The sequence below is a fragment of the Talpa europaea genome (assembly GCF_964194135.1).
Source record: "Talpa europaea genome assembly, chromosome: 9".
Taxonomy (NCBI): domain Eukaryota; kingdom Metazoa; phylum Chordata; class Mammalia; order Eulipotyphla; family Talpidae; genus Talpa; species Talpa europaea.
Window position 1 is genome coordinate 101,106,195 of NC_140076.1, and position 20,278 is coordinate 101,126,472.

A 20,278-nucleotide genomic window follows, 5' to 3' on the forward strand; every position below is an offset into this window, starting at 1 on the left:
TGCAAAGGTATTCATTTGAAGTGAAAATGAGGAAAAACTTTGGAAGTGTTTCTTTTCTAGAGAAGAGAGAGTAATTTCAGCACTGAAAGCAACTGAGGGGTTAATCCTGGACTTGGCTGGGAGTCAGTTGAACTTTTTTTCTGGCTCTGCTCTGGGTTTCCCCTTGAAGGGATTTCCCTCCGCCTCTGTGTCTCAGCAACAAGACCCTTTATAAAGAGCAGACTTTCTATTTCACTCTGGTCTGAGCCTCACTGGTTTTGGAGGTCAGGACTCTTCCCAGGCTCTTTCAGGTGGAATAGAAAGGACAGTTTGGGACTCATTATTTTCTTATCACAGCAGCAACTTAAAATGCCTAGGAAGATGGTGGTGATCTTTGGCGTCTCAAATTTACTTTGGATGATGTTTGCAGCATGTAAGTCCTTCTCCTTGATCTGTTCCAAATGCTTGCATTGCATTTTAGCCCTGGTTTTGGCTTCAGTCAGTTTTGCAAGAGTAGGGAGGAAAGGCACTCGTATTTTTAAACAGTGGACAAACAATTTAGCTTAATTTTTAATATACTATTGAGTTAGTTGTTTGGAGAGTTAGATTTGCTTCCTGCCTATGTACCATTATGCTGTAATAGTTTTGAAGTGTAAATTAATGTTTTTTGGATAACTTTTTTCAAATGTCAAAAGAGTAATTGGATTCATTCTCTGTACTTGACAATGAGATCCAACTTAGCAAGTAACAAAACAGCACTGAGAAATGGGCATCAATTCAGAAAAATTGGTCCTTTGAAGTGAAGATGCATCCAACACCTTTGCTGTAACTCCAGGACTTTGCAGTTAGTTCAAAGCAATTTAGAAAGAAAATCAGCCAGATCCTATTTTGGAAATTATACTCAAACAGAGAAGAGAGACTGGATCCTAAACAAACCTGTTATAAGTTTGTTTTCTGTTTTTGCCTTCACAGCTCAAGCTTTTGAAATTGAGATCTTCCCTGAATACAAAATTTTTGCTCAGATTGGTGATTCCATTTCACTGACTTGCAGCACAACAGGCTGCGAGTCTCCATCTTTCTCTTGGAGAACCCAGATAGACAGTCCGCTGAATGGGAAGGTGAAAAATGAGGGGAGCAAGTCCACACTGACCATGGATCCTGTCAGTTTTGAGAATGAGCACTCCTACTTGTGCACAGCGACATGTGGTGCTGAGAAGCTGGAGAAGGAAATCCAGGTGGACATCTACTGTGAGTACTTTAGAGAATCTTTGACTCTCTCTCAATTTTGCTGGAAAATAGTTTTTGTAAAAGGATATTTTAAAACAATTTTATAAGGGATATTCGTGTTCAGATTCTTGGACATACTGCATCTAGAAAGATAGAGACAGCTGAGCCTAGCTATAGACCAGGAAACCAAATCTTGACTTTTCTTTCCAACTGTTTCCCCAAAATGCTGATCATCTGTGAGAATCAACCTATGTGGGCTTTAGTTTTCTTGCAATAAAATGAAGATCTCTAAGATTCTTTGTATTTTATATTTTTTAAAGTGTTATTTGAGTATATGCTTACATGTTTACTTAGTCATGTGTCTAAATGATTTATGAATTCCATCCCTCAGGGATTTTCCATTTATTTCTTCTTACACAATTTGGTGCTGATAAATAGTTGAAAAATTCAGTAGATGTTCCATAATTTAGCAACAGACTTTTATAACAAAGTTTCCCCCTTAGACATAAGAAAACTGCCTACAAGCATTCCACTAGTTTGACTTTGGGACAGATAAATTGTGGAGGCTTTTGTTTTTGTTTAGTGTCATGAAGACTTACTAGTCAACCGCTCAACCTCAAGTTAGTTGTTTGAAGAGTTAGATTTGCTTCCTGAACGTGAATGAATGCCCCTTGCTTACCAACCTACCAGAATATATTCTAGTCTATTCTAAATCCAGCAAATAAATCTAGTGAAAGGGTTAAGCAATGAACCTGAAATAAATCACTGGCCTCTGGTAATTGATGACTACTAATTCCAAGAAAACAAAAACAAAAACTGGAATTCTATGGTCATCTCTTCATAAAGAGCTCATTTGATGATCTTATAACTATGGCAGGTCTCCTCTGCTATAATGGAGTCCAACTTCCCCCAGTAACCTTAATTGAGTCACCAACAATCCCCATAGGTGGCCAATGCTTCTCAAGAAACTGTGTCTGGCCGGCTGCTTTCAATTATGCTGATTGTACATGCATAGTTTATGTCTGAATAGCCTCCTGAGCCCCTTAAACAGTCCCCTTATATAAATACAGAGAAAAGAAGCAAGTTCTTATATTACCTAACAGCAAATGTTTGGATTATTGGCATATTTGTTAGCTCCAGAACATGACGGGCGGAAGTTATTGGTGGAAAATAAAAATAGTGTTTTTTCACACAGCAAAGCATTTTCAGTTCCTTTGCCTTTGCTCATTAAGTACCAAATAGCTGAAGATTTAAACAGAAATGAAGACCCTTCTGGCTTTAATTATCTTGCCTGCGATTGTTCAAGAACATCTGTCTCTTATAATGTTTAACTGTCCTGTCTCCAATCCACGTTCAGTTGCAGTATTCTTTACAGTTGGGAACTTTGTGTTCTTCTTATTTCATAGAATCTTGAATCCAGTCAATTTGTTTCAATCCTGAAGGTTTGTAATGAAAAGGTAACCCTTGCAAAGGAGACAATGGCTAACTGGAATAGTGTGTTTCCTTGACACTAAATGGTTCAAGTGGAATACTATTTCAGACTGTGAGTTAGGTATTTCAGGAGGCAAATCTGCCTTTCAGAGTTTAAAGATTGCACACATGTATCTTTCTACTGGATGAATTCCTGTCAGAAACACCATTGTCAGAAGTCAACTATTTAAAGTGGCCCTTTTCACTTAGCATATCTTGCCCATTAACTGTCCTTTACAATGGTATTCTAAGCCTCAAATTCCTTACCTGTCTGAAATAAAAGAATGTGATATAACATAATATAAATCTGTAGTAGCAATGTAGAATAATAGAAATCCTGGATTTAAATCCCAGACTTACCATTTACCCAGGTGTATGACCTTAGGAAAGTTATATAAACACACTATGTTTTCCTGTCTGTGAAATGTGGTCTCTATGGCTTAAGATTATTGTGAGGATAAAATAAGCTCATTTGTGTTCATGAATAGCACAATGGACCAGCACATATAAATTCAGGAAATATGAATTTCTTCTCCCTTCTTTTACTCTAAAACGTGCAACCCTGGGGCCTCCCTGGTGGCATAGGAGATAAGTCTCAGCACTACTACCACTAAGGCACACTGAGATGACCTGAGTTCAATCCCTGGCCACGGAGCTAACCCACATGGTACAACAGACCTCTTTTGTCTCATCTGCTGTTCCTCTTAGCAGTGTATTTCAGTAGATCTGCCTGTTCTTTCCACTCTGTCTCTGGTGAACCTTCGCACCCGCCTCCAACTCTGGCCTTCACTCCAAATCTTATAAGCAAAAGTAAATAAAATCTTTTAAAAAATGCAACTCTTTGAGTAAATACAGGATCAGTACTGAAGAACTCTGTAAAAAGTGATTCCAGTTCTTGAACCCACCCCAAGCCACAAACTGTTATTGAAACAATTAATTTGTAGTAATTACATATTGATTAAAAAAAATCAGTTTGCATTGCTTTAAATCTGTAACAAACTTTATATAAGATGAACAAAAAGCCTACTCTCATGTATTCATTTGACCTTTGCAGCTTTCCCCAAGGACCCAGAGATTCACTTCAGTGGCCCTCTGGAGTTTGAGAAGCCAATCACAGCCACATGTTTGGTCCCGGATGTTTACCCATTTGACAGACTGCAGATAGATTTACTGAAAGGCAACCAGCTCATGAAGAATCAGGAATTTCTGGAGGGTATGCTCACAAAATCCCTGGTAACCAAGAGTTTGGAGGTAACCTTCACTCCTGTCAATGATGATATTGGAAAAGCCCTTGTTTGCCAAGCTAAATTACACATTCCTGAACTTGATGATAAGTCCACAGAAAGGGAGACTACCCAAATCCTGCAAGTCCACAGTAAGTATTTGTTGTCAGTCTTTATGAGAATTCAGTTTTGTATGAATACAGCAATAAACTTGAGCTAAGTCAAGAAGAAACTTGTTTGTAGTGGCTTTTTTTTTTTTACCATTTTTATACATTGAAATATGTTTGCCAACAGCGTAATTCAATTAAAAGAGTCCTAGATTTGGTTACTTAAGTCAAGGTTCCATTAACTGTAGACTTGGGTCAATTCTCTATTTCCTATCTATTAAAGGAAAATAACAATATCAACTAGTTGGATAATAGCAATTGGGTTCAAATGATAAAAGGTTTTTATCATGTTTTGTAAATTCTTATGTCTTGAAATATCAAGGCATAGAGATTTTACAAGGTGAACACTTATTTTTTATAGGTATATGCACATGCATTTGCTTACCTGTACACATGTTCACTGGGGAAGAGATGAGGTTTGATTATCTTCATATTCCTGACACTCCTGGGGAATTAGAAACTGTCTGCAGTGTCAGAATTATATAGATGTAGACTCACTATGCTATGCTCTCTTCTAGACTGAAATGTGTCCTAGACATCATATTTAAAAGGACCATTGTCTACTATTGCACATTTAGCTAGAAAAGAATGAGATGGAAAGGTCTTTATCAATATTTTCAGAGAAATATTCAAAATAAGGAATATTTTTCCTAGAGAATACAAAGCTTGGAAAATATCTATAATTAAGTATTTGAAAGACAGTCATGTGGCTGAGGGACTTGATTTATTCTGTCACAGCAAAAGGCTGAATAATGACCAATATGTAAAAGTTAGTTACCAAGAGAAGATTTCAGCTAATAATGAGAGCTATGCAAAAATCAAATGGACTGTTTTTAAGGCAGTGGCTGGATTGTGTTATTCCACAGAATGGAAGCTGACTTAGATATAATTGCCAAGAATGCTGAAATGGGAGATTGTTTGAGAGATTGAACCACATTGCTCTGAGGGTCTTAATTCTGAGTGATTTTGGCCATCTGAAAATACCAAACATCAAAAAAAGTAACTCAATCAAGTTAATTAGAAACTGGATTGACTACTTTTTTATTTTTTATTTTTTTTTTACTATTTCGGCAGAGTGAATTTGTCAAGTTTGTTTGGCAGAGTGAATTTGTCAAGTTTGTGAAAACACATAAAGACAGTCTATAAGAAATATATTATCAGTGTTGGATCAAGGTGAGGCTTAGCAATTTCTAATACCATCCTTTTCAGGTTCACCTAAGAACACAATCGTATCTGTGAATCCCTCCACAAGGCTACAAGAAGGTGGCTCTGTAACAATGACATGTTCCAGTGAAGGTCTACCAGCTCCACAGATTTACTGGAGGAAGAAATTAGATGATGGAAATGAACAACTCCTTTCTGAGAATGCAACCCTCACTTTAATTGCTATGAGGATGGAAGATTCTGGAATTTACATGTGTGAAGGAGTTAATCCAGTTGGAAGAGACAAAAAAGAGGTGGAATTAATTGTGCAAGGTATGTAAAATGTAAACAAGGAATGACAAAGGTGTTGTTGCTGGGATTTGATCAATAGCATGAGAGTTTCAATGTCAAAATTGCTTCCTTAAGCTTCATTCATGACCCACCTGATTGTCATTAATTATGACATTGTAAGGTCTTCCAAAGAACACAGCCTTCAAATTTCCTCAAAAAACTGATATACTATAAAATTCTGTGTTCATCTTCTGCATTCTGGAAGTCTTTTCTCCTAGAGTTTCCTTGGCTCTACTTTTCTGACTCTTCCATCTGTCATCATTCCTTTACTGCCTCATTCCTTGACTTTCTTTCTTCCTTCTGCTTATGGCTATCAGTAATCCTGCATTATGCATTACCATGTCAAGTCCTCTTCTCTTCTTACTCTAAATTTTCAAGATTTGATTACTACAATGTTGTTTACTCTGAAATTCATGTAATCATTACAAATCACCAAATCCTGTCAGTTCTACCTCAAAAGTGATCTCTAGAATATGATCTCTTTTTTACTAGCCCTATTGCCATTACAGCCTCATTGGTCAGTTGGACTCTTGCAAGATGTCCTTCAAAAACAATATTCATTGAATACAACTATATTCCAGATACTTTAAATGTGTTGGCTGTAATTTTCAATAAACAACTACAGAATACGTATTTTATATCCATTTTACAGATAAGAGAATGGTGTTTCACAGAAACTAACATGGGCTGTGATTCATTGTACACCAAATATTTGCCAGGAAATTCTGCTTTCCACATTACGTATGTGTCATCTCATTAGTTTTTACCACAGTTTGTGAGGTGAATAAAAACTCAGACTCAATATAGTCTATCATTTGCCTAGACTCAAATAGCTTATGAATGTATTTACTATGATTTTAACACAGGCCCATTTCAATTCAAAAACCCATGACTTTTCAACTGTAGCTTATTGTCTTTTAAAATGATCACTCTACAGTCCCTCTTTCCCCAAGATAATCCTATGCAGTACTATAGGAGTTATCTACTTTAAACAAAACAGGCACTCTTTTACATTACCTCAACCAAATCCTAATTGCATATAATTAAAATCCACATTTCTTACAGTAATTTTATAAAACTCTTCACATTTTGGTCAGAAACCACCTTTGCAGTTTCTTTGGTGATCTTGTGCCTCTGTTCACACTTCCTCCTGACTAGAAGATCTATTCCCTTCCTTCACCCAGCAAATTTTTAACATCTTTTAAAACCAAGTCATTCACCCAATTCAGATTATGTCAGGCAAAGTTGGTCATTCCTTCCTCAGCGAACATTCAAAACTTATTATATACAATAGCTAAGCTTTGGAAACAATCCAAATGCCCAAAAATAGATGACTGGATCAAGAAGATGTGGTACATATACACCATGGAATATTACTCAGCATTCAAAAAAGATAAACACATGCAATTTGCAGCAACATGGATGGTGCTGGAAGGGATCATGCTCAGCAAAATAACCCAGAAAGAAAAAGAAAAATACCGGATGGTCTCACTCATAGCAGGAATCTAGAAAACTTAACTAAGGGACCAGGAAAATGAATAACTATAAGAAAGTGAAAATCAAAATCAACAAACAACTATGAACCAGAGACACTCTATGGGGGGTGTGGGGCAGGGTGGGGAGGGATTGGGGTCAAAATAAGGGGGTTGCAATTATATGGGGAATATAAAAATAAAATTTATTTTTTAAAAAAAACTAAAAAATAAAAAAAAATGTCCATGGGAAAAAAATCACTTTTTAGGTTTGAATAAAACTGCTAATTTTGCATTCAAAAAAAACTTCTTATAAATAATTAATGTATTTTTGTTCATTTTAGTATATGTTAAGAATCCTTGAATGATTATGCTTGGTGCTGGAACTACAGATCTAAAAAGTTATGGCACCCACCCTGGAAGAGCTTGTCTTGCTTTAGTGAAGAGAGTTAGACATATAAATAGATAATTTAGATATTATTTAGTAAGAACCAAAATGATATATCTATTTAAACGTGTTTTTCATTAAACTGCAAGCTCCTTAATATCCCAACTATGTATTCATGTATATTAATACTGGGTGTGTGCCACATAACAGGTACTCAGTAAATGTTGAATGAGTAAATTATAAGCGTGTACAACACAAACTTAAAATATGAGAACATGGAGCTTCAACTTGAATGGTTAGAAAAATGAAATTCAAACTCACTTTTAGTAGATCAACTCAATTGGGTGTTAGGCTAGTATTTTCGCAAAACCTATTACAGTAATAAAAAGCATGTAAAGTTAATCATCCATCCTGGAATAACTCCACCCTGTGATAACTGTATCTCATTTCCCCATGAAAAGGAAATGCATACTGGGTTTAGAGAGGATACTGAATGGAGAATTGGACTTTCAAAGGACTTATCTGTTGCCACAGTTACTTCCAAAGGAGCCACAGGTTTCCAAGGAAATACAGTGAGTGGCCTGGGAACTGGTCACAAATTCTCATAGTATATCAGTTTTTTGAGGAAATTTGAGGGCTGCGTTCTTTGGAAGACCCTACAATGTCAGAATGAAATAACCCAACCAGAAAAACTGCTCTTTTGGGCATAGAAGAGAACCCTGAAAATGTACTCTTTGGATTGTATCAATATATAATGTAGGTTGAGATTTCTTTTTTCCATCGCCAATGTGCTATTTCCAGGGATGATTTTAATTGACTTTTCTGTGAAGTCTCAGCTGGTACTTTCAGAGCTGCCCAACTTCCCTCAGTTTCTTCAGGGAAGAAATCTGGAATTTCTTCAGAGTGAGATTTGGAATTCCCTTTCTCTCCAGACAGTAGTCACCTCAAAGCAGCCCATATGTCAGGCAGGGATAGCACTGGCAGTCAAAGAATGTTCCTGGACACTTAGGAGTTTGCCCTCAAATCTCAGTTTTCTGACCCTGAGTTAACAGTTAAATACTTTCCTACCACATCAACAAACGTTAGCCGTAGCTTATGTATACCTTAATGCTTAGATGTTGACTTTGCTTTCAGTATGATTCTGTGTGACTTTCAATGGTATAACCTTGTATTGTTGATTTAGAATTTCTTAAGTGCTAGTCTATTAGGGTATTGTGTCTAATTAGAAGACATCTTTTTGTAGCTTTTTCAGTATCTCTCTTAGACTTGATCTCCTCATGAGGATGACTTGATTTAGCTGTTTAAGTAACCAAAAAGTTAGAATCTTAAAACAGACCTGCCTTATTTCAAGCCCGGAACTTGCCACTTGCAAGTTGGGTGACATTAATTAGCATTTCTGAGCCTCATTTGCTCAAGGAGGAAGAGGAGACTTAAAGGAAAGAAGCAGAAGAATGCAAAAATGGAGAATGAATAGTACCAGTGCAAGATGTTGTGAGGATTAAATGACATGATATATATCAAGTGGCTTACACAATGCTTGACACCCTGGAACTTCTGAAATTATTTGAGCAGCTTTTCACTATTACAGAGATTTGATAAACTACATTTGATCTGAGACTGAATTATTGTTATGAAAAGATGCCAATCTCTGTCTCGACAAATTTTTATCTATATTCATTTTGTTAAATGAATGAATCAACAGCCTATTGTGAGTTCATTTTTAAAAGATGGAGTTTCATTCTTGATGGTCCCAAGGTGACAAGAGGTAATTTCTTCTTGGCACAGATGTTAACTGAAAGGAGGTCAGGAAAAAAAAAAAATCTTTTACTGGAGTGTGGTGAAAGAAGAAAAGAATCTTATCTGCTTTTTATCTCATTTTTTTTTTTCCTTCCAGAGAAACCATTTGCTATTGAGCTCTCCCCTGGACCCCAGGTTGCTGCTCAGATTGGAGACTCCCTCGTGTTAACATGCAATGTCACAGGCTGCGGGTCCCCATCTTTCTCTTGGAGAACCCAGATAGACAGTCCTCTGAGCGGGAAGGCCAGGACTGAGGGGGCCAAGTCCACGCTGACCCTGAATCCTGTCAGTTTTGATAATGAACATTCTTACCTGTGCACCGTGACGTGTGGGAATAAGAAGCTGGAAAAGGGAATCCAGGTGATACCCTACTGTAAGTAGTTTTCAGAATTGTTTACTACCCCCCAACCCCCAATTTTACTGGGAGAAACAGAACATTAGTCTGTGATATATGTTGAGATCCATGGGGTTAGAAAGAGAATTTAGCAATGTGAAAAGTTCTTAAATCTCTGCACCAGAATTTTTGATGCAACTTAATTCATTAAGTGTCTGTTACATATGTACACAGCATGCATGACCCATACTTTGTATCTTATCAAGACTCCTCGGTCATGCTCTTGAACATGTTGCATGTTCATTGCTTCCTGTCTGCTCTGTGTACATATATGGGGTGTATAGAGGTGGTAGTGAGTAAGGAGTGGGAGGTCAGCTTCCATTCAGATAATTGGGTAGAGGTGACTGCTGCTCAATTATTCCAAATTGGGAGGGGGGTTGATACTTGAGTCTATTGTTTTGAAAGCACATTTGGAAAACTGATCTGCTGTGTGTGGAAAATAAGGCAGTGGGGACCAGGAGAAAGTCAATGATGAAGATGGAGAATTACATTGATCATAGGGGATGGTGAGTGGCAGCCCAGGTGAAAAACAGAACCAGGAGATAGCACTAGATCATAATATCGATGTGCATTGTATGCATACACTCCACTTTTCCTTTCTGTCCTTGTTAACTTAATAAAAAGTTAACCTTCAATCTCTCTGAATTTGACATTGCTAGAGTTCCTCAGTTTATAATGAATGAGAATCAAAATATGCAAGATCACAAAGTTGAGAGGGTTTTCTGAGAACAAATTCAAGAGAACAACTGTAGAGATTTTCTAGCAGAAAACCTGCCCAAACTTGTATTACCCCTGAGGAGTTTGTTCAGAATAGAGTATGTCTATAAAGGGACTTGAATCTCTCAAAAGAAGGGTAAATTTTACTGTGTTATCATATTACCCAGAATCCAGGATGTGCTGATGTAAGCACATTTCCAGCAGAAATGAGAACCAGCAGTGCAGTCTTATTGCAATATTAAAATTTTAGAGAATGTATAACTTCAACAACATTTTGCCCAAGCAGTAAGTTTTTAAGCATTGCTCTTGCTCTTGATAACTATTTTGGTTTCATTTTCATTGATTTGCACCAGATGTATTATTTAGAATCTAAATCTCTTATAGCTTTTCATAACTACAAGTTTTAGCTGAGAAATATTTAAAGTTTGCTGTCTAAACTTGGCTATTGGAAATTAAAATGTCTAAATTGAGAATGGCCCTGTGGGAATTGATATGGAGGCTGCAAGGCTCTGTAAAACCAAGCCTGTGTTCTGAGTTCAGAGAAATACAAGTTCTGATCTCAGCTCAGTAACTTATTAGATAAGCTGCCTAGTGAAAATCTTAGCCTTTATAAACTTTACAGGTTTTCCTAGCATTAAAATGCATTTTCTATGTCTTTCCAGCTGTAAAATATGTTAAATAATACCCATTTCATCACACTGTTTTTAAGACTGTGATAATGAATATTAAGAGACTGGCATATAGTCAATAGTCAATATATTATAGCAAATATTAAAATTGTAGTTGCTAAATAAGATAGTGGAAGCTGACATGACAAGCAGTAAGATTGCATCACTAAAAGAAAAAATAAGAAGTCTTTTTTATTTGATAAGTGATGTGCTTAGCCTTTTTTCCCCCTAGCATTTGTTTATTTTTTATTTATTGAAGTTATTTTGGTTCACAACACCATATGTGGTTCAGAGTCATGGGTCATACCTCTTCACGTGTATGTATGTTCCCACACCATACCCATCACCAATTCCCATAATCCCCCACCATAGACTATTGGGTACCCTGTTATATTTAATACCATAAATATATACATATTTATATACACATATATATTAAATATATTAAATATAATATATATACCTAATGTTTTCTATATATTTGTGATTATTCTATCCCAGGTGAGTTAAAGCTGTCATTTTTGAGAACTTTGCTTTTATTAAAGAATAGTTCCATTGTCCAATCAACTGACACTTGCAAACACCATTTTGCTTGGTATTTGCAGCATTTCCTAGAGATCCAGAAATTAAGATGAGCAGTCCACCAGTGAATGGAAACCCGGTCACTTTAAGCTGCGTGATTCCAGACGTGTATCCTTCTGACCGGTTGGAGATTCAGTTACTGAAGGGTGACAGTGTTATGAAACATCAAAACTTTTTGGACATGGTAGGGAAGAAATCTCTAGAGACCAGGAGTTTGGAAATGACCTTCATCCCCACCACTGAAGATACTGGAAAAACTCTTGTTTGTCAGGCGAAGTTACATATTGTTGAAGTGGAATCTGAACCCAAACAAAGGCAGAGTTCACAGACACTTCATGTTAATGGTAAGTACATATGTGATATCTCCACAATTTAACATGAATTTTTTTTTTATCATGGTTGCTGGGCAAGAACTAGCATGAGGCTAATAGTTAAAACATTTGTGAAAAAAACCCTGAAATTTCAGAATATGATTATTATAGCAAACCATCCCTAAGAGTTAAAACAACAATTGCTTATTTGCATATGAGTCTATGAACTGGTGATTTGGAAAGGCGGTGGCTGCTCCACTCAGCGTGGTATCAGATGAGCTCACTCATGCATTCTCGGTTAATTGGCAGGTCTGTGGAGGTTCCTGGTCCTAAGTGCAACCTTCTCTGGGGTGTCTGGACCTCCCTTTCTCCAGGCAGTGTCTCAGCCTCAATGGAGGTAGCTTAAGCTTAATCACCAGACTGTACTGTTTCACGAGGATGATAATGAAAGAATCCTCTTAAATCTAGGTTTGGAATGCCTATTGTCACTTCTTCCAGGTTATATTAGTCAAAGTGAGTCATAAACTGTGATTCAAGGAGTGTGAAAAGAGACTCCACTTTTACATAGGAGATTCAGATAATTTATGGTGATGCTTAATGTGCCACACATGTCATTACACACTGTCCATGCACACCCATCCATGAGCACCCACCCTTTTTGACAGTAAGAATGATTCTACAGAATGATTTCTGTTACAAAATATCTATGATGTACCCCTACTCAGCCCTATCATTCTGTATCTGCTAAAGTAAATAGGGACAGAAACCTCCTTTGGTATAAAGTTATCAAAGTTTATAAACTGTTCTAATCCACTGAATCCATGGCCCAGTTTGGCAATACCATTAAAACTCTTGGGAGTAAAGGGTTTAAGGGGTTAAACTAACAAGTGTCCCTACCTTTTTAGTCTCTCCCAGGGTTCCAACCATCTTGGTCAGTCCCTCCCCAACTCTGGAGGAAGGTAGTTCTGTGAACATGACATGCTCTAGCAATGACCTTCCAGCTCCCAAAATCCAGTGGAGCCGACAGCTAAATAATGGGGATCTACAGCCACTTTCTGAGAATACAACTTTCAATTTAATATCTACAAAAATGGAAGATTCTGGTACTTATGTGTGTGAAGCAATTAACCAGGCTGGAATAAGCAGAAAAGAGGTAGAATTGATTATCCAAGGTGAGCGGAGTGTGATTAATCAGTTACTATTTGTCATTTTGGTCATGTTGCTGCTTTGGAACAAAATCCTCTTTAAATACAAGATTTTTAGTAAAAAAGTGTGTTTAGGGTTTTGAAGAGCTCATGAGGTTTCCTATGCCTAGAAAGATGCCAGAGTGATACTTTCTCATGAGCCATTCCAAATCGTTTAACCTGAAGTTCTTTTAGTTCACGTGGAACACTAGCTCCAGGACCTATGTCAAGAGTTCTTTACACTTAGGAGGAAATGATGATGGCATTGAAATAAGGATGGGAAGAGCTCTATATGTATTTAGAAATTAAAACTAGCACATCTAGATTTGCCAAGATGCCTGCTAGTATTTGCTTAAAAATCTAAGAATGCATTCCCCTGCCCTCCAGCCCCAGAATATTCTGAGATTAAGAGTAGCTATGACAGTGCCCTCTGGTTCATATGTTTATTGACATAGAATTCTTAGAATGGACTAAGTGATCCAATCTAGGAAGTGGACTTTCCTCCTACACACACATACACACACACACGTACTTCTCTTCAGGAGGAAGAGCCAAGACTGACAACAAAATTATTCCTAGTTAACAGGATGATGCAAAACCATGAAGTAATCAATTTGGATTTGCCCCCATACCTTCCAGGGCCTGAAACATCACTGGGGCTGTCATTTTCTCTCTTAGCCCTTGATATTATTTCTAATAAACTATTGGTGACTTTCTTATTATCTCCATAATAATAATGTAATTTAAATGAACAACCTTAGGAAAAGCGCATAAGATGGTTGTCACAGCACTGTAGCTGTAGTTGGGGAAAGACTCTCAAATCAAATCAGAAAACTCATGGATGTAACAGGAATGTCAATATTAAAATGGTGAAATGGCATCTCTGCCTGTAGGCCATGTTTTAGTAGAGATGCCATATGTGAGATATTTATCCCAGTGGCTGGCAACTCGTAAATGGTATTTGTAACCCATTTTTGAACAGCTTAATTTCTTGGGCTGGGAGGGTCCAACTCAAAATTCAGAAGCCTGTACAACAGCATGACGAGAAAAAATGTTCTATTCTACATTGGAGTCCTATAGCTGTTTTTATACACCTATTGTTTGGCTGGGCTAGGGGAAGAATTTACATTAAGGGACATGAGAGAAAGGAAGCATGTCTTCTTCAATTAAAAGCATCATCGTTTAAACAATCCAGTAAATGCTTAAGTGCTTTACCTCTTTAATTATACCTCTAAACACTTCATGCAAACAGTAAGCATAAATAACTCCTTGACAACTATTGATAGTTATTAAATTAATATGGAATTGTCTTATATTTCACTTAATCGAAGGCGACTTTTAAATTCTTTTTACAGTTGCTCCAAAAGACATCCAACTTACAGTTTTTCCTTCTGAGAGTGTTAAGGAAGGAGACACTGTCACTATCTCCTGTACCTGCAGAAATGTTCCCAAAACTTGGATAATCCTAAAGAAAAAAGCAGAGACAGGAGACACGGTGCTGAAGTCTACAGATGGCGCATACACCATCCACAAGGCCCAGTTACAGGATGCAGGAGTGTATGAATGTGAATCTAAAAATGAGATTGGCTTGCAATTAAGAAGTCTAACACTTGATGTTAGAGGTTAGTTCATTTTTTGTTTTTGTTTATTACTATATTTTTATTATAGGCCATAGTTTTGGTGCATCATAAAGAATTTCTAGAATTAGGTGTATGAGTTGGCAAAGTGAAATTGAATTCCATGTTGATGGTGGTTATTTCTTAATGTTTTCTAAAATACTCACACACAGCTGCTCTGTACTATGGAGTTTAGCCAGGAGGCCAAAATTAATCATTGACGAATATAGAATTCCCATTTGCTTTTTCAAAGCTGACAATTCATCATTGGTCTCTGAGGTCTTGCGTTTTCTAAGTATTTAAACATATTTTCAAAGCTTTTCCTTGGGGGTTATAAGGTAGCTAAAGAAATAGGATTGGTATATGGAGAAGGAAGGGTCTATTCTGACTCCTTCCTACCAGAAGTCACTCTTGGAACATGGGGTGACTACATTATTTTCTAGATTGATTTGTTTCAGTATAATAATCAGGAATGACTATCTTGATGCTGAACAGTATAAAAGAATCTCTAGATCATTTCCTCTGTAAAAACCCAACCCCCTTGTTCATCCTACTCTATTCTGTTGGAAAGAAAGGAAGGGACCAACCAATGGCCCTAGCAGAGAAACTTCAGGGCCCTTTCTCTTGTAAGCCCTCTTATGTATGCACAGGAGGATCTGTTAATCTCATCGGTGTGAGCAGAATGTTTCAACATTTAGGAATCAGTCTCCCACTCCTTACACACTAATGAACCTCCATTGTGTATTTGAAGCCAAACTCGGAGTGGAAAGTCCTACAAACAAAAGGCAACTCTTAGAAACCACTGGTGTTTGGCTATCAGTTAGCAAGCAATGTAAAGAAAATTTGGAACTCACTGAGGAAAAAAGCAAATATTTTGTTCATCTGGTCAAATTTCTCAAGGTTCCAAATCTTATTGTGTTTTCTGCCTTTATAGTACATCTTCAAAACATAAAAATATCAATATAGCCATCTAGAAATGTTCAAACAGGGGGAAAATATTACTATTGCATGTAAAACTTTTATTCATCTGTCTGAAATGATTATCCTCTAAAGAGGTAATCTGGTCAGTAAAATTACTATGTGTTCAAAGAACAGAACACTTATCTGTGTCATGTCACTGAAAATGACACAGGGGTGTATGTAATCAGTGCTTCCCAATGAAGTTCAGGATGATGATTCTAGACTGATTGATATCTCGGTGATGAATAGGTTGAAATTCATTTGTTCCTATTTTCTTTAATCCTTGATGTCTCCAGACCACCCTTAGTCATGCTTAACCCCAGGAAATTAAATTTCTAAAATTTTGGTAATGACTTTTGTCCTTAATGGTTCTCCTTAAAGGCATGTCAAAGCCTCTCCATTTTTAAATCTTTCCTACACATTGTATTTTCTAATGGCTTTATTAGATTACTAACTTAATTACTAACATAATTGTCATGTTTTACTCATTACTTAAATGACCAAAAAGTTAATCTTACCTAGTCAAAAATCTAGAAATTCAGTCCTCATACAAAATATGGTTTAATATAAGTAGACATAAATAGAGACCAAAAATTGGCATTTGCAGGGGCATTTGAATGAATTTTCTTTTGCATTTAGTTGCATTTTTTAATTTGTTTTGTTTTGTTTTAGTTTGAATGTATTCTAATGATAGAAATAAGATGGAAGCCTTTCAGAATTTCATTGTTTATACAACTAATAGAAAGCCATATTTGAAGATTGCCCTGGTTACCAACTGAGTAGCAAATTTGTGTTTTACGACAGATGTCTGTGGGGAAAACTGAAAGGCAAAAGATGATATTGATTATATTGGACAGGAGGAGCAGAAATGCCACTGTCCAACAAGTCATCGATATTAATGCCTCTCTATAGTTATGATAATAGACAGCCTATTAAAATATTACCCGTGTACTTTTTCTAGTTCTGCTCTAGCAAAGTAGAAAAATGAGTCAATTGTCATTTTGTTTAGGGTGAAATTATTTCAACTTCAATAACTTAAATATTTTTACTTCCTATTATCATATTTTTTCTATATGGTTAACCTCCAGTGATTAGAAACTTCTAGAAAGAATGTAGTGATTACCCAAGATTATTCATTTCTTCTGGGACTGAGCCTAAATATATGCCTTTTAAAGAAATTTAATACTTGTGAGGTCGTACAATGCTATACAAACATAAGAATAAAGATGAATCTCCAGTAAATGCCATGCTGTCTTCTGCAGATGTTTTCAAAGGGTTAAAATATTAAATGGTATTGTGGTTGTCAGATGATTTTTAGTAGAAAGAGTACTAATTTTGAAGTTTTTTTATACTGTTACCTTCTATATCAATTTTGCACCTATATGATAAAATAACCTGATGTAGAAATAACAGGATGTAAAGAGCAAAAAAGTTTTAATATTAAAAACAAATGATTGCATGTCAACTACTCCAAACAGTGATCCAGATGTACTAGCTATTCAGTAGTGGATCTAAAAGAAAATAGATATATATCCTTAAGTAATTTATAGTCTGGAGGAAGAAACCAAATTTAATAAATAAATGATTAACTTCAAGTTTTGATAAAAGCTATGACATGAACATGCAATGGTTACATAAAAGTATTTTAGGGTTCCTAATTTGGACTGGTGGAGATGTGGGCCAGACAAAGTCTCCCTGAAGCATAATACTATCCAAATAACTGCCAAGAGATAAACATATATTAAGATGTCTTCCTTCAGAGATAACTGTATATTTCTGAAAGAGTTATCAGGAAGACTTCCTTCCCTTACTACATTATACATGGTATTTAATTATAATGGTGGCACTCTAGATGTTAAAAGGATTTTCTTGGAGAAATGTTTATGGTTTTCCATTCAATGTGATCAGAATCCTAGTTCTTTAGTAAATTTATAATTCCCAAAGCAAGTCAACTTTCCAATTCCTCCTCTTTTAAATGAGCCTTAAAAAGTTGCCCCTTCTTTCCATTCTACAACTGACCTGAATCTATTTGAATCCAAGTTTGGGTAGGTCAGTAACTGTCAACTTTAGAGTTACCATGACCATTTCAACTACCAGCTGCTTATTTGGATAATTCAGGAAATATGCATTTTGGGTTATGTTGGTCTTTATCACTGCTTCAATTTATGTCTCTTTGGAGAACTGATCGTACTGTTAAAATAAACCATGTAACTGTTATTATTAAACAGTTTCTTTTTGTCCTAGACATTAATTGCATCTATTTTGTTATTTTCTAGGAAAGGAAATTAACAGGGACTATTTTTCTCCTGAACTTCTTGTGCTCTATTGTGCATCCTCCTTAATAATACCTGCGGTGGGAATGATTATTTACTTTGCAAGAAAAGCCAATATGAAAGGGTCATACAGTCTCGTAGAAGCACAGAAATCAAAAGTGTAGCTCATGTTTGAAATGTTCACCCAGAGACACTACTTACCAGTCAGAATTCTTAATACTGCTCATCATTCCTTGAGGAAGACAACAGCTCAAAGTCCAGACTTTCCTAATGCCACGAACTGTTAGAGAGAAATGGTTGCCTGTGCCTTTTGCAGTCAACAATAAGCCAAAGAGAAACTTTCTGCCTGAAAAACAGACACCACCGAGGTGTGATTATTGGAGTGGTTCCTGAAGGTGTACATACAATAACAAGCTCTGTATATATGTAAAGTAAAATTATGCCATAGCAAGATTCATTGGAATAACAATACTCAATAGACCTCTGAAACAATTGGACAATGTTGCTTGAACTGATATAACTTAATGCATCATAGGAATATTTAACATCAATATTGACTGGCAGATGACCTATGTCATCTTTTTAATATATTATTTTCTTACCAAAATGTTATTTCTATGAAGTTATTGATAACAGTTTCATGTTTTATAAAGATGCCGGTGTTTTATTTTTTTTGTAGTCAAATGAGAAATCAAGAGGACACTGGGTTTCAGGTACTAAACTCTTCAACCTCCAGTATAATGGTTGATTGGATTTCTCTGGATGGTACTGATTTGGTACGGAAATGTTTTATGATGTTTGTTCATCAGACTCTGTAACTTTCCCAATGTTATCTGAAAATGGATTTTCCTTTGACTTTCCTCTGTAAATGTTTAGTTTTTATGTATAGTAAAGTGATAACTTCTGGAATTGGAAGGTTGTGTGTTTATTATAAACTGCCTCTTTTAATCATGTTGCTGATATTTATGAAATGCCAAGTTTTAAGAGTGAGGGGTTCAAACACATAGAAATAATAAGCAGATACTCAAGAGTGGTTCTCAGACTACTTTATCAGACTCACCATAGGAACATGATAAAAATTCAGATTTCTTATGCCACCCTAACTAGTTGAATGGTGATAATCTGGTTTTATGACCTTGGACTATGTAACTTTTTAAAAATGTATCATACACAAAAAGAGTGAATGTAGATGAACATGGCACACATTAAATAGCAGTAAATGAACACCTATCTAAAGAGATAGACCAAGAGATAGAACATTACTATTCTTCAGAGCCTCTTAGATGCCATTCACTGTTACAATTCTTCTACTGAGCTGTAACCAGTACCTTAAATTATATATCAACCATTCCCTTGCTTTCTTTAGAGGTTTTATACCCATATAGGTAGACCTGAGCAGAACATTATTTGGTCTTGCCAGGTTTTGAGATTTACATAAACATAATCAAATAGTGTATTTGTCTTGTGATTTTATTCTGACACTCAAAATTATGCTTTTATGTAATCCATCCATGCTGTTATAGCTAAATATCACTCATTTTTATTACTCTATAGTATTTCATTATAAGATTTTGCCACAATTTATCCTTTCTATTGTTGATGGACATTTGGACAGTTTCCAGTTTTTTCTATTATGCTCCTGGAAACATTATTTTATCTGTTCCTGGATAACATGTGTAAGAATTGACCCTGCAATAATTTTTCTAGAGTTTATACATACTAATGAAATAGCTCATTTGTAGGAAAGATCTATGTCCAAGACATTGGGAAAGCCAAGCTAGTTTCTGAAGTAACTGGAATCATTTATACCCCCACTAGCAGTAAATAAGAATTCCCATTCATTAAACAGCTTACCAAATTTTGGCATTGCCTGACTTAGATATTCTTATCATTTTGGTACAGAATGATTTCTCATCATTTGTGTTTCTTTGACTACTAGTGAGTTTGAAAATCTTTTCACACATTTAAGGATCTTTTATCTTTAGGTTCATTGGAGCTTGCTCCTCTGAACTATTTGAACATTTTTAAAAATTTATTTATGCATGCAAGAGCTGGGGTATAGGTCAGAGATATGGGGGCTGAGAGGATCCACCAGGGACAGAGTGGGGAACCGAACAGGAGGATTGACTGAAATACACTGCTGAGGGGAGAAGCGGGTGAGCCAGAAGAGGTCTGCCATGCCATGTGGGCAGCTCCTTGGCCGGCCAGGGATCGAACTCATGTTGCAGACGCTGTGGATTGCTTCACAGTATGATGCTTAACCCCTTGCACCACCAGGGAGGCCCTATTTGAACATTTCTTTAGCTGTTTTTGTTGGTTTTTCTTTTCTCTATTATTGCAATTTTATTGCAATAAT

General features: G+C 36.2%; 1 protein-coding gene across 3 annotated transcripts; it reads left to right on the forward strand.

Annotated features, from left to right (window-relative positions):
• Nucleotides 1-342: 342 nt before the first annotated feature.
• On the forward strand, nucleotides 343-18,114 carry VCAM1 (vascular cell adhesion molecule 1; the record flags this gene model as incomplete). 3 transcript variants are annotated; one of them, XM_084243511.1, is made up of 9 exons in its annotated part: nucleotides 343-412; nucleotides 952-1,227; nucleotides 3,731-4,051; nucleotides 5,276-5,542; nucleotides 9,315-9,590; nucleotides 11,602-11,922; nucleotides 12,795-13,061; nucleotides 14,429-14,695; nucleotides 17,926-18,114. In XM_084243511.1, the coding sequence occupies 9 exons, from the start codon at nucleotides 349-351 to the stop codon at nucleotides 18,084-18,086; spliced, it is 2,220 nt and encodes a 739-aa protein (XP_084099637.1). In that variant the 3' UTR covers nucleotides 18,087-18,114. The 3 variants fall into 3 exon arrangements, with proteins under 3 accessions (XP_084099637.1, XP_084099635.1, XP_084099636.1); XM_084243509.1 differs by having other exon boundaries at nucleotides 349-412; nucleotides 952-1,041; XM_084243510.1 differs by lacking the exon at nucleotides 9,315-9,590 and having other exon boundaries at nucleotides 349-412.
• Between the last annotated feature and the right edge of the window lie 2,164 nt (nucleotides 18,115-20,278).